Here is a 13,805-nt window from a genome sequence, read left to right on the forward strand (position 1 = left end):
TGGGGGAGGCAGAGCATGAAGAAGGCGAAAGCCTAGGCTGAGTCATAAAAAGGAGTTAAGCTCAGGCTATTTAAGTTTCTGATGGGGAAAGAAGCTGTTTACATTGGTCTCTGCTAATCTTTTCAACAGGGCTTTTGTGACTATAGGTGGAGGAGATGGCTGAAGAGGGAAGTTAATATGGGCTCCATTAGAACATGGAAATTTGAGCAAGGGCTTATTGTAATATCTGAAGCAGGACCAGTGATAGGAACATGCTCACGGGGTAGGCCACTCAGGGTGAACAGCTTTGTAGTGCTCTGTTTTAAGTTGAAAAGGGGGCATGTTGATCTGTCACATGCCCTATTGGGTATGTGTATATCAAAATACTACTCAATATGAAAATGTCAATTATAACCACCACCTATGCCACACAAAGCCAAATAAAAATCAGCTTTCTGATTTTACTGGTACTACTTTGAGCCTCAGTAGTTCTATCAGAAATGTCACATCTCCCCCAAATGAGCTCCTTTGGTAGCAATCTCACTCCTACAAAGTTCTTAATGCTTAATGATTAAAAAATAGATTTATTTATTTTGTTTTGTGTGTATGGGTGTTTTGTCTGCATGTATGAATGTGTACCATGTGCATGCCTGGTGGCCACAGAGGTCAGAAGAGGATGCTATAGCCTTTGAAACTGGCGACATAGATGGTTGTGATCCCCTATGTGGGTGCTAGGAACAAAGCCTGGTTTCTCTGAAAGAGCAACAAGCATTCTTGATTTCTGAGCCATATCTCTAGCACCTCTTGTTGATTCTTGATTATTCTGAATACCTACCCCCTTGGAAACCTTCCCATTTCTCATTCCTGTGATGGAAGGGAGCATAGGAAGAAAGCAAAGACTTTTTGTTTCTATTTTGGACCAAGGCAAGGGGAAAGTAAGCTTCTCTGAAATCCAGAAAACACATCAGGCAAGGCATTGTTCATTTAACCATCCACTGCCTCCAAGTCTGTTCCAGTTCTGTTCTATTCACTCTGTGTTCCTACCCTATGACCTAGTCCAGTCTTTTGCTCCCTATTCTTCTTTAGGCCGGACCTGATATCAACTGTGGAGCATGAAGAAATGAGAAAGTGATATTCATTCAGAAACTCAACAGGTGAACAGGCTCACATGATTTATTGATGTTCCTAATATGTACCAGCCATTGCTTTAGAAACAGAATGAGACACCATTCTTGCCATTCTGGAATCCATAAGAGGGTAAAGTAGAAAGAGAAATAATCAATGAATTATAGGAATCAGTGGTAAACAACATGGTTATGGAAGCCTGGAAGGCTGTAGGAACATAGGGAAGGAACTAATTCAACCAAGGGTTTAGAGGAAACATTTAGGAGGTAGTTGGTATATGGGGCTGGAGAGATGGCTCAGAGGTTAAGAGCATTGGCTGCTCTTCCAGTGGTCCTGAGTTCAATTCCCAGCCATTTATAATGAGAGCTCGTGCCCTCTTCTGGCCTGTAGGCATACATGCAGGCAGAACACTATATACATAATAAATAAATCTTTAAAAAATTAGGGTGCCCACAAAGAGCTAACAAACAGGAAAGAAAGCAGCTACTGCAAGGTATGTGGTGTTCCTCTCTGGCATCCTGTTCATAGCCCATTGACTGCAGAAATCCTGGGAGTTTGGAGGTGGTAGTAAGGCGATAACAATATAACTAATGTACACATTCAAAAGTACCTAAGATTAACTCATTATACCTTCCTTCCTACAGGAATTCTTTTCATCACTACATCATTTCCAACCAATAACATTAAAACTTCAGTCTCCATATAAACCTTACTTAAATATCCATCTCAGTCTCTACTTCTATCTCAGATAACTGTTGAAAATGTATAGCATCTTTGTTGGAAGCATTTCCTTAAGGTCTAGGAAAAAACAACTTTAGAGGCTAAGTGTGTTGGTTCACCGTCACAACTCAATATATGAATTAAAGTGCTCACGCAAGCAGTTTTTCATTCTATACCAACGAAGGGAAGAATTTTAAAGTTGGTAGAATGAGGTCAAGGATTATTCCTGGAAGAGCAGACTAAATTTCCATCTGTGGAAAGGGCTTTAGGATTTCCCATGGCTTAGAGAATTGCTAGAAATGTCTCCTTTCCAGCGCAATAGTTCTATAGAGGAGACTAAAAGATGGAACCATTGAAGAAAAACCACACCTTGAGCTTTGAATTTATTATTTTAGGCTTTGGGGACCTGGCCGAACTACAGATCCTCTTTTTTGGACTCTTTCTAATTATGCATCTCATCACACTAGCAGGCCATACAACTATTGTACTCATTACCCTCATTGATACACACCTCCAGACACCTATGTATTTCTTCCTTCGAAACCTATCTGCCATTGAAATTTGTTACATATTAGTTATTGTTCCTAACATGCTGGCCAGTTTCCTGTCCAAAAACCAGAGAATGCCCATTCTGGGATGTGCTCTGCAAATGCACCTCTTCATTGCCCTGGGTGGAGCAGAGTGTTTCCTTCTTGCTGCAATGGCCTATGACCGTTTTGTGGCCATCTGTAACCCACTGCGTTACACACTCATCATCACCAGGGCACTCTGTCTGCAGATGTTGGCTCTGGCATGCATCAGTGGTTTTACACTTTCACTTACCCTTACCACGCTGATATTCCTTCTTCCCTTCTGTCAGTCCCATGTCATCAACCATTTCTTCTGTGACATTCCTGCTGTTCTATTCTTAGCCTGCTCTGACACACGGGCCAATGAGATTGCAGTCTTCCTTGTCTGCATGCTGATTCTGTTGATACCCTTCTTGTTGATCTTGTTTTCCTATGGATTCATTATTGCTGCCATCCTCAGAATCCATTCAGCAGAAGGCAGGAGCAAAGCTTTTTCCACCTGTGCTGGCCACCTGCTAGTCTCTGTTATGCACTATGGCTGTGCAATATTCATTTACATTCGTCCCAAGTCCTGCTACACCCCTGAACAGGACAAAATTGTGTCCTTAATCTATACCAATGTAACCCCAATGCTTTACCCTATGATCTATAGCTTAAGGAACAAAGAAGTCAAAGGTGCCCTCAGGAGACTCCTGGTGAGCCACAACCGATAAGGTAGCAGCCCAGTACAAGTTGAAAGGGAAGGCACAGCCCAACAACTCTAACCAGACCATTTTCAGCAACTCAGCCATCTCACTGAACACTTTTTATGCCCATGCTATCTTCTGGGGGCTTCAACATGGTTCTGGGTGCACATGGAACTTACACTCACTTTTCTATATTTGGAAAGATGAAATGAGTGTTTAAGATTTTTTTGGGGTGTGGAAAGGGATTCAGATTTTCCTACCACTTGGAAAAATCACTAGAATATTCTAAATTCGTAGATGTTTTTCTGTTCCCCAGCATAAATAATTTGCTCCATCATCAGGAACACTGCCAGAGAGAAAGACACTGATGAGCAAGAAGGTGATAGGAAGACCCAAATAAAGCTTTTCTATCTAAAGAGCCAAGGAGAACACAAATATAAGAAACTTGCCTATTAAAACTAGGTAAAGAGTTATAAATAAATAGCCTAGAATCTGAATCCCTATGGCATCAGAACACAGCTTAGACATTACTGGAGAAACAATGCAAAGTGAAGCAGCAACACTAACATTACCAGTGGCAGTGTTGAGGCTCTGCAATCTGCCTACATTGTGATCTACCCTCAACTTCCCCACCATCCTCTCTGAGGAAATTCTGTGTGCGATTTCTTTCCTTCTACTCTGGGCCAAATGACCCCTAAGTGCTCACATCTTGCTAAATGACCAACCTATTGTTTAAAGCCATGTAGGCTGCCCATAGCTGATCCAGCAGCTGAAGGAGGTGTCCCTTCTCTATTATCACATGTGTTTATGAATTTTTAGTGATATAACTATCTATATGGCTCCATTACCAGCCTGTCAGATCCTTGGAAAACTATGATTAATTTCTATTATTCTAACACCTAGCACATAACAGGTACCTAAGAAACAATCATTTGGCTGAAATCCCATGAGCTTTGGAACAGGATTGTCTTCAGATGTTAATTGATTGTATACTCTCTCTCTCTCTCTCTCTCTCTCTCATGTGTGTGTGTGTAGTATGTTTGTACATGTGTTCATGTGTGTGAAGATACATGTGTATGTATGAGTATATGCATGTAAAGGTGCATTCACGGAGGGGGCAGGTACATGCATTTATGTGGATGTAGAGGTCAGAGAACGACCTTGAGGTATTATCATTTCACACTTCTCATGTGCTGTTTATATTTTGTTTTTGAGAAAATGTCTCTCACTTGCCTTGAGCTCAGAAAGCCAGCTAGCCTGGATATTCAGTGAGCCCTAAGGATCTACTTGTCTCTCTCTCTTTCTAGCTCTGGGGCTACAAGCACATGACATTATGTTTAGATTTTTTTAAAAAATGTGTCCTAGGGATCAGATACAGGTCCTTATGCTTATGCACTTTACTGATTAAGCTATATCTCCAGCCTTTAAAGCTTTTTAATAGCTTATCTAATTGATTGAGATGTCACCTATGACTCAGGGACAAAAATTAGATGTACTGATTATGAGAAGATATTTGCTGATTCCATTCCCACTCCACAGACTGGACTACATGCTATTGATGCTATGATTCACTCTACCATTACACTTAAAAAGAGATATATCTTGAATTAATGAACACCTTAATTGTCCAGGCACTGGATTCAACACTGGAAATACAAAAAAGTTGAAGACAAGTTGTCCTCAAGGAGCTGGCAAACCAGCCTGGGCTATTAGACACTAAAGCAATCAATTTTAATACAATGGTTTGTTCATTCCTCCACCAAATATAGTAACTCTCATTTGTTTTGAGGGAGCTTGTCCCCTTGTTGAACCCTTCATTAAACAAATAAACATGACCATGGCCACCTTTCTCTAGACTTTGTATTCAATCAACAATTAATTTTTGTTTGGATAGAACTGAAAAAACATTACTAAATAAGATATGGAACAGAAAGTTTATGAACACTATCTATCTACAACCTTGCTCAACTTTTTCCTATTACCTCTGTCATGATGCCTAAGCTCTGAGTCTGCCCTTGGAAGCACCAAAGGGACAGAGATGAAGTTATTGTAACTGGAAGGACAGTGTCAATGAACAATGTAGCTTTGTGGGGGAACCAGTTATCCACATTCTGGCCAAAGTAACACCACTTAACAGCTAGGCATCATTTAGTTGTTTTATATACCTGTATGCAGACTGCAGCAAACACAACCATCTGTCTGATAGTTTGATAGTGTGCATGCTATGACCTTTGAAATTTCTCTTTTTTTTTGCACAGAAAATTATTTAATTTAGCTTAACCCCAGTGGTACTAGAAAAAAAAGTAGAGTAATAGAAACTCAAGTGGCCTTGGCGTCATCCATTTAAATAGACAAAGATTTTTTTTCCATAATGTGAAGAATCCTGAGTATGTTGCAGTAACAGGAATAAATTCTTACAACAGAATATACAAAAAACATTAATTTTTTTCTATTGATTTTTAAAAATATACACAGGAATTTTCAGAATAATTTATACACAGAAAGTTAATTTATGTAACAAACTGGCCATATTATTATCTTTTTAAAACTTTTCCCGAAATCCCAGCATAATTCTTCACAGACCTTGAAAGAACCTTTGAAATTTCTAATGAAGACAAAAATTTCATATATACCCTCCATACACACACAGTTCCTTTATAAGTCTTCTTTATTTCTGCCATTTTCTGAGAGCAATATAAATTTAGAGCTCTATAAATTAAGAACTTGGTAGGTGAATGTAACTACCTATAAGCTATCCAATACTCTGTAATTAACTAATTTACTTGTCAAGCTGGACTTGTCAAAATTATTCTTTAGTCTTGGTTGTCCCAATTCAGAGTCCAGAATTTATTGTACATCTCTCCACAAAATTGAAACCATCAGAGTTAAGGGAAAAATACCCAACATACCCACATATGATTCAGGGTGGAGAAGTCATGGAGGGAAGTTTCAGGGTGTTCATACTCTTCTATGTGATACGAAGTGTTTTGATTACTTAATGAGTGTGCTCTGCTGTGTGAGTATGAACATGCACTCAAAACATCTAACAGACTAGGGAAAATATATGTCAATCTCTGAAAGTATTCCTATGGGACACAATTATAGGAAATGCATGGCTGTGGTGTGGCATGACCCCTTCTGTGGGCAATAGAATATGCTACTGAAGTGAGGTTATTTTCTTAGACGTTGTTTGATATTTTGATTTCATTCTGACAATAAAATGTTTGCTTTGAGTCAGAGGGCGGAGCTATCCACTAGCTGACTAAAATTAACCACAGAAGTCTTGGAGAACTGAGGATAAATAGGAGACAGGAAGTAGTAAGGCAGTGCTGAGAGAGGGTCACAGCTTTTTTTGGATTGAGGAATGGAAGAAAGGATGTCACTGGTGGCTTCTCTATTGCTTCTCTGATCACTCAAGTCCTTACCCCAATATCTGACTGCTGATGTTTTATTGAAAAAGAATAATTAGATAAACACTTCAGAGTACTTTTCTCCATGTTGTCCCATTAGTCTAGCAATGGCAGGGATACCAACAATGAGTTTCCTGTCGAGTACATCACTGGACTGTACCTTCCCTGATTCTGTGTGAAACATATCCATTTAATATCCTCTGGGAAAATAGATATCTTTTGTATACTAAAAATAACTATAATTGTACAGTTAGTATATGAAGGCTTGGGATCTTCAGCTTCTTTGCTTATACTATTTTATTATGCAGTCACTTATATACCTGTTTCTTTATGTCAGATGATATACAATTTATATTCATCCCTTTTTAACAAATTAGTACATTGCATTACTTTATTATGTTTCATGACTAGAATTTTTTCATTAATATCTCTTTTTTCTTTATTATTATTATTTTTTATTTTACATATTAATCCCACTTCCCATCCTCTCTCCCATCCTCCCTGACCCCCCTCCCATCCCACTCCCCATCTACTCCACAGGGAGGGTGATGCCTTCCAGGAGGGATCATCAAAGTCTGTCAAGTCATTTGGAATAGGGACTAGGCCCTCCCTCCTGTCTCTAGGTTAAGGGAGTGCCCCTTCATAGGGATGTGCTCCCAAAGTCCTTTCGTGCACCAGGAATACATCCTGGTTCCACTGTCTGAAGTCCCTTAGACTGCTCAGGCCTTGTAACCGAGACAATGTTCAGGGGTTCTGAGTCAGTCCATTGCTGATTTCCCAGCTATCAATCTTGGGGTCCATGAGCTTCCCCTTGTTCAGGTCAGTTGTCTCTGTGGGTTTCTGTAGCCTGTCAAATCCAAGAACACATCGGAGAAATAATCCACCATGACCAAGTAGGCTTCATCCCAAGAATGCAGGAATGGTTCAACATACAAAAATCTATCAATGTGATTCACTACATAAATAACTGAAAAAGAAAAATGACACAATCATCTCACTAGATGCAGAAAAAGCCTTTGACAAAATCCAACACCATTTCATGATAAAGGTCTTGGAGAGATCAGGGATAACAGGAATATACCTAACTTAATAAAAGCAATATACAGTAAACCAATAGCCAATATCAATGTAAATGTAAAGAAGTGTAAGGCCATTCCTCTATAATCAGGAACAAGACAACACTGTCCACTCTCTCCATATGAAGTCAATGTTGTACTTGAAGTTCTAGCTAGAGGAATAAGACAACAAAAGAAGATCAAGGATATACAAGTTGGAAAGGAAGGAGTCAAACTGTCACTATTTGCAGATGATATGATAGTTTACATAAGCAACCCCAAAAACTCTACCAGGGAACTCCTACAGCTGATATACACCTTCAGCAAAGTGGCAAGACTAGAACTTTTATGTAAATTTTTTTTTGGTAAGAGCTGCTTTCTATCTCAAGACCCAGCAATACCACCCTTGGGCATATACCCAAAGGATGCACACTCATACTACAAGGATATGTGCTCAACTATGTTCATAGCATCATTATTTGTAATAGCAAGAACCTGGAAGCAACCTAGATGCCCCTCAACTGAAGAATGGATAAAGAAGATGTGGTACACTTACACAATGGAGTACTACTCAGTGGAAAACAAAACAAAACAAACAAACAAAAACAATGACATCCTGAAATTTGCAAACAAATGGATGGCACTAGAAGAAACCATCCTAAGTAAGGTAACCCAGACACAGAAAGACACATAGGGTCTGTGCTCACTCATAAGTGGATATTAGACATAAAGAAAAGGACAACCAGTCTATAATCCACAACCCCAGAGAAGCTAGGAAAGAAAAGGACCCTAAGCAAGACATACATGGACACCACCCCTCCAGAGAAGGGAAAAGGGCCAAGATCTCCTGAGCAAATTGGAAGCCTGGGTAATGTGGAGGGAGATAGGAAAAAGAGGAGGGGGAGAGTGAGGAGGACAACATGAGGGATCAGGAAGGATGAGTTGGCAAAAGGACAGAGAGGGAGAACAAGGAAAGAGATCTTGATAAATAAATTCCCCAGAATTCACAAGGATGTCCCCAACTAAGAATCTAAGCAAAGAGAGCTCTTTTCCTATAATGAGATTGATGACTACCTTAAATGCCATCCTAGAGCCTTCATCCAGTACCTGATGGAAGCAGAAGCAGACACCCACAGCTGAACCCTTGACAAACTTCTGGAGTCCAGTTGCAGAGAGGGAGGAGTGTTGAGTAAAGGGGTCAAGACCAGGATGGAGAAACCCACAGAAACAGCTGTGTTAGTATTCAGGCATCTGTACTGTCCTGTCCTTGGGGTTCTGACAGGATTTGAGCTCAGCTGCAGCCACTAAGAGCACCACCTGTGCACATTCAGTATGTTCCCTTTTAAAAGGGCCCTGCCCACCTCCCATCCTCTCTCTCTCTCTCTCTCTCTTTCTCTCTCTTTCTCTCTCTCTCCCTCTTTCCTTTCTCCTGCTGCTCCTGTCCCCAGAGGCCAGTCTCCCTATCCCCCTTTCCCTTTTTATGATCCATTTACCTAATAAAAAGTTCCCCTGCTTGAACTCAGTCGCATGGCATCTTTTTCTCACATGCTGCTTTTCTTAAATTACAACAAGCTGACCTGAGCAAGTAGGAACTCACTGATTTCAGATGGACAGCTGGAGAACCTGCATAAGACCAAACTAGGCCCCCTGAACATGGGTGTTAGTTGGAGGGCTTGGGGAGTCTATGGGGCCGCTGGCTGTGGAACCAATATTTATCCCTAGTGCATGAATGGACTTTTTAGAACCCATTCCCTATGGAGGGATATCTTGCTCAGCCTAGGTACAGGGAGAGAGCCCCAGTCCTGACCCAAATGATGAGACAGAATTTGGTGCTCCACCATGGGATGTCTCACCCTCTCCAAGGAGTGGATGGGGAGAAGTTGGGTGGAGTGGAAGGATGGGAGGGAGAGGGAACTGGAATTGGTTTGTAAAATAATAACTGTTTTAAAAATAAAAAGGAACTGATTTCTCATTGCAAATTATGGACATGAGCATAGCATACCATAATTTATGCCAATTTCATAAAATAGAGAAGGCAATGGACATCTGTAGATGGATACAAATATGAAACAGTATAAGAAGGCTAAGCAGTTATTCTCTCCCTCTATGTATATACATACACAATGCATACATACATATATATGACTTATATTTAGTTCCTAAAAGAAAACACCAGGAGAAAATGTACCTCTGAGACAAGCTACACACTGACTGAGAGTACAAATACTAAAGGCTAGACAAAATGAAAGTCAGTCTCCACCTGCCCCCATACTAAACAAGAGGTATATGAGGGTATCATAGCCTCCCTCAAAGAATTAAGAAAATTATTCATAGAGCTCTCTTTGCCCCATCTACTTTGAGAATGAAGACCACTCTCAGCAATCAGACTGTTGACATTCCAGAAAATGTCATCATCACTCTGAAGGGGCACACAGTGATTTTGAAGCATGCCAGGGGAACCCTCCAGAGGGACTTCAATCACAGAAATGTAGAGCTGTAAGTCCTTGGAAAGGAAAAGAAGAGGCATTGGACTGACAAATGATAAGGTCATAGAAAGGAACTAGTCACCATCCAAACAATCTGCAGTCATTTTCAGAACATGATTGAGGGAGTTATGATGGTCTTTCATTACAAGATGTGGTCTCTGTGATCTCACTTCCCCATCAATGTTGTGATTTAGGTTGGGTGAAAAATACATCCACAGGGTTTGGTTGAGAACAGGTGTTGGTTGTTCTGTCTATCAAGCCCAGAAGAATGAATTCATCCTTGAAGAAAATTATTTTGAACTTGTTTCAAATTTAGTGTCTCAGATGCAGCAAGCCACAACAGTTAAAAACAAGGATGTCAGAAAGTTTTTGGATGATATCTATGTGTCTGAACAGTGCAGCAGTTCCTTTTGATGAGTAAGATCTAAGTTACACATCTCCAGAAACAAAATCCTGAATTATAAGTATGATTTGGAGTGTCTTCTGGGACAAAACAGAACAAAACAAACTTGTATTGAAAAAAACCCTTCATAGAGCTGGAGAAATGGCCCAGCAGTTGAGAGAACTTGTTGCTCTTGTAGAGGTCCTGGGTTCAGTTCCAGCATGCACAATCACCTCTAACTCCAATTTCAGGGACTCTGGCATCCTTCTTTTGTCCTCTGTGGTCACCAGCATGTACCTGGAATACATATGTGCCCTCAGGTGCATATACATATATATAAAAAATTAAAGTAAGTATTTAAAAAGTCATCCAAGCAGCCTAAAGCTAATTTACAACAGTCCAATATGGCCAGTAAAGAAGCCACATGACTCCTAAATGCCTGGATTATAGAGAGATCATGAAGTAATACTCTCCCCACTCATGCTGTTGTACCAAACATTACTCTCATGACTATAAAAAGTTGATGCAACTCATGGTATCTCATATTCTTTTGGATTTCTTACATATTCTTTTAGTATTCCTGTAGCCATTAAGTCCCAGAACCAATTTGTATTTATTTGGAATGGAGACCAATGGACTTCCAAGGTACCTGCACAAAGTTACTTACACAGTCCCTCTAACAATTGAATGCCATAAGATGGTGGCTTTTAATCTTGCTTTCTCATCACTGTGAAATGTTTCATTATTGTCTCAGGGTTTCTATTGCTATGACAAAACACCGTGACCAAAAGCAACTTGGGGAGGAAAGGGTATTTCATTTTATAACTCTCAGATCATACTCCATCACTGAGGGAAGTCAGGGCAGGGACTCAAGGCAGAATCCTGAAGGCAGGGAGTGATGCAGAGACCACAGAGAAGTGCTGATTATTGGCTTGCTCCGCATGGCTTGCTCAGTTTGTCTTCATCTGTAACTCAGGACAACTTGCCCAGGGGAGGCACCACCTACAGCGAGCTGGGAGTCCTACCTCATCAATTCTTAATAAGAAGCTAGGTTAAAAAGGGGGGACCCTAAGAAAGACACATGTGGAGGGCCCCAGGAAGGGAAATAGTTAAGATCTCCTGGGTAAACTGGGAAGAATAGAAGGGAGGGAATGGGGGATGGGAACCTGAGGAATCAAGAAGATGGAGTTGGGGCAGGGACATAGGGAGAGAGCAATAAAAGAGGTGTAAGGTGTATAGGTTTTCCGCCCGCTGCCGCTGGTCTTGTCCCACTGCTGCGCCAGCCCCAAATAACACACTGAGACTCTGTATTAGATATAATTCTGTTGGCCAGTTACTTGTTTCTTATCGGCTAGCTCTGCCTTAATTATTCACCCATTTCTATGTATTTCCACGTGGTCTTACCGAGAGCGGAGGAATGGCAGTTCTGTTCTCTCCAGGCTCTCCATCTTGACTCCTCCTTACTACTTCCTCTTCCTCCTTGTCTCCTAGTCCCTCCTATCTTCCTTTCCTATTGGCCAACAGTGCTTTATTTATTAACCAGTATGAGAAACAGTTACAAGGCCTGGGCAGTCTAAGGGACCTCTGACAGGGAACCAGGATGTATCCCTGGTGCACGAAAGGACTTTGGGAGCACATTCCCCATGGAGGGATACTCCCTTAGCCTAGAGACAGGAGGGAGGGCCTAGTCCCTACTCCAAATGACTTGACAGATTTTATTAATCACTCCTGGAAGGCATCGCCCTCCCTGTGGAGTGGAGGGCTGGTATGGGAGGGGGTTCATGAGGCATGGGAGGGAGGAAGAGGAAACTGGGATTGATTAAAGATTCATTTTCCTGTCATTTCTGCCAATGAGCACTTCAACCAAATGACTTGCAAAGGACACTAATCCTAATTGTATGTTTGTCCTACATCACTCAGTCTGAAAAGTAAAGCCCTCATATGTCTTAATTAAAAATAAATAAATAAAAAGAAAATGCATTTTCACAACTATGGTTCCCTCTTCTTAGATAACTCTAACTTGTGTCAACTTAACAAACAACTAACCAGGACAGTTATATATGTGTAATTATGATAATCCATGAGTATTTTATGGATTTAGAAAAGATCTGGAAGATTCATAATTGGACCTGAAGAGATATAGCGGTCAATGACTATAATATGTAAGGGCCTGACATAACAGTAAAATTTTAGGAAATTTTATTGTCATGTAAGACATTCATTGTACCTGAAAAGGTCATTGAGAAAATTTTACAGCAGCCTGTGCTAATGAATGTGAAATAACGTTGGGTGTTGTTTATAGCACTTCTGGTGTATTGGCACATTTTTGTACCTTATCTTGTCCAAGTTGCTCATCTTTTATATGATGTGATAAATATGGGCTACATAGAATTGTATCCAAGTGTTCAAGAAGCTTTTAATCAAGTTAAGATTTTTGTGCTATACATTGAACTTCTTTCTCCCTTGTTTCATGATTGACACTAGAGTCCTGTGGAAAAGGGTGGAAGCCAAACATACAAATGCCAAGCATATATAAATACCTTGAGCAGATAAAATCTGTGGAGAGCTGCAACGAGGCTTCCACTTTCCACCTTCCCGATGGTGAGCGCTCTCTGTCATAAACAAGTCCTTATTTGGCTAAGCCTGTTCAGCTTGCTTACTTCCATATAAGAGCAGCCTATCTGCAGGGTCCACGTGGCTCACTGGGGTTGGTCAGCGCAAGGGGATTTAAGCCTGTGCGGGCGTTTCCCCGGGGTCACCAGAAGAAGAAGCATGTTCAAGGATCCTGATTAAACTGCTAGAAGATCTTCCCTGAGTCGCATTTTTCCTTGCTGGTCGAGGATGGGTGCGACAAAAATCCATCTTTGGACCTCCTCAGTGAGTGTTAAAACATCCTATCCAATAATAGGTTAGATTGAAGTCCCTTTGGACAAACTCTTTTCTAGTGTTGCCCAAAATCAGATTCTATGAAAGTAGCACATGTGTTAGGAGTAAGTTTTTCTCCCCGCCGCCGGTCCCATCGCCATGCCTGGCCCAAATAACACACAGAGATGCTGTATTTGATATAAATACTGTTGGCCAGAAACTAGTTTCTTATCGGATAGCTCTGTCTTAATTATTAACCCATTTCAATTAATCTAAGTATTTCCACGTGGTCTTATATTACTGGAGAGAAGGGCCAGCGTTCTTCTCTCTCCGTCCTCCATCTTGGATCTCCTCCCTACCACTTCCTCTCTCCTCCTTGTCTCCTAGTTCCACCTATCTTCCTTTCCTATTGGCCAACAGTGTTTTATTCATTAACCAGTAGGAGAAACATATACAGAATTACATCTCCCACCACACATGTACTTGTGTACTTGCAGAGTTGTAGCAATCTATAGTCTTATCTGCTAG

General features: G+C 40.7%; 1 protein-coding gene and 1 pseudogene across 1 annotated transcript; both read left to right on the forward strand.

Annotated features, from left to right (window-relative positions):
- The first annotated feature begins 2,167 nt into the window (after window positions 1-2,167).
- LOC127217396 (olfactory receptor 10V1) lies at window positions 2,168-3,106 on the forward strand. The gene has a single exon (XM_051178382.1). The coding sequence runs from the start codon at window positions 2,168-2,170 to the stop codon at window positions 3,104-3,106; it is 939 nt and encodes a 312-aa protein (XP_051034339.1).
- A 6,800-nt stretch (window positions 3,107-9,906) lies between these two features.
- Window positions 9,907-10,444, forward strand: LOC127217391 (60S ribosomal protein L9-like; annotated as a pseudogene).
- Window positions 10,445-13,805: the final 3,361 nt, after the last annotated feature.

This window comes from Phodopus roborovskii, unplaced genomic scaffold, assembly GCF_943737965.1.
Source record: "Phodopus roborovskii unplaced genomic scaffold, PHOROB, whole genome shotgun sequence".
Classification (NCBI taxonomy): domain Eukaryota; kingdom Metazoa; phylum Chordata; class Mammalia; order Rodentia; family Cricetidae; genus Phodopus; species Phodopus roborovskii.

Coding starts and splice junctions, on each gene's coding strand:
- LOC127217396 (XM_051178382.1), top strand. CDS start 2,168: ATGGAACCATTGAAGAAAAACCACACCTTGAGCTTTGAATTTATTATT.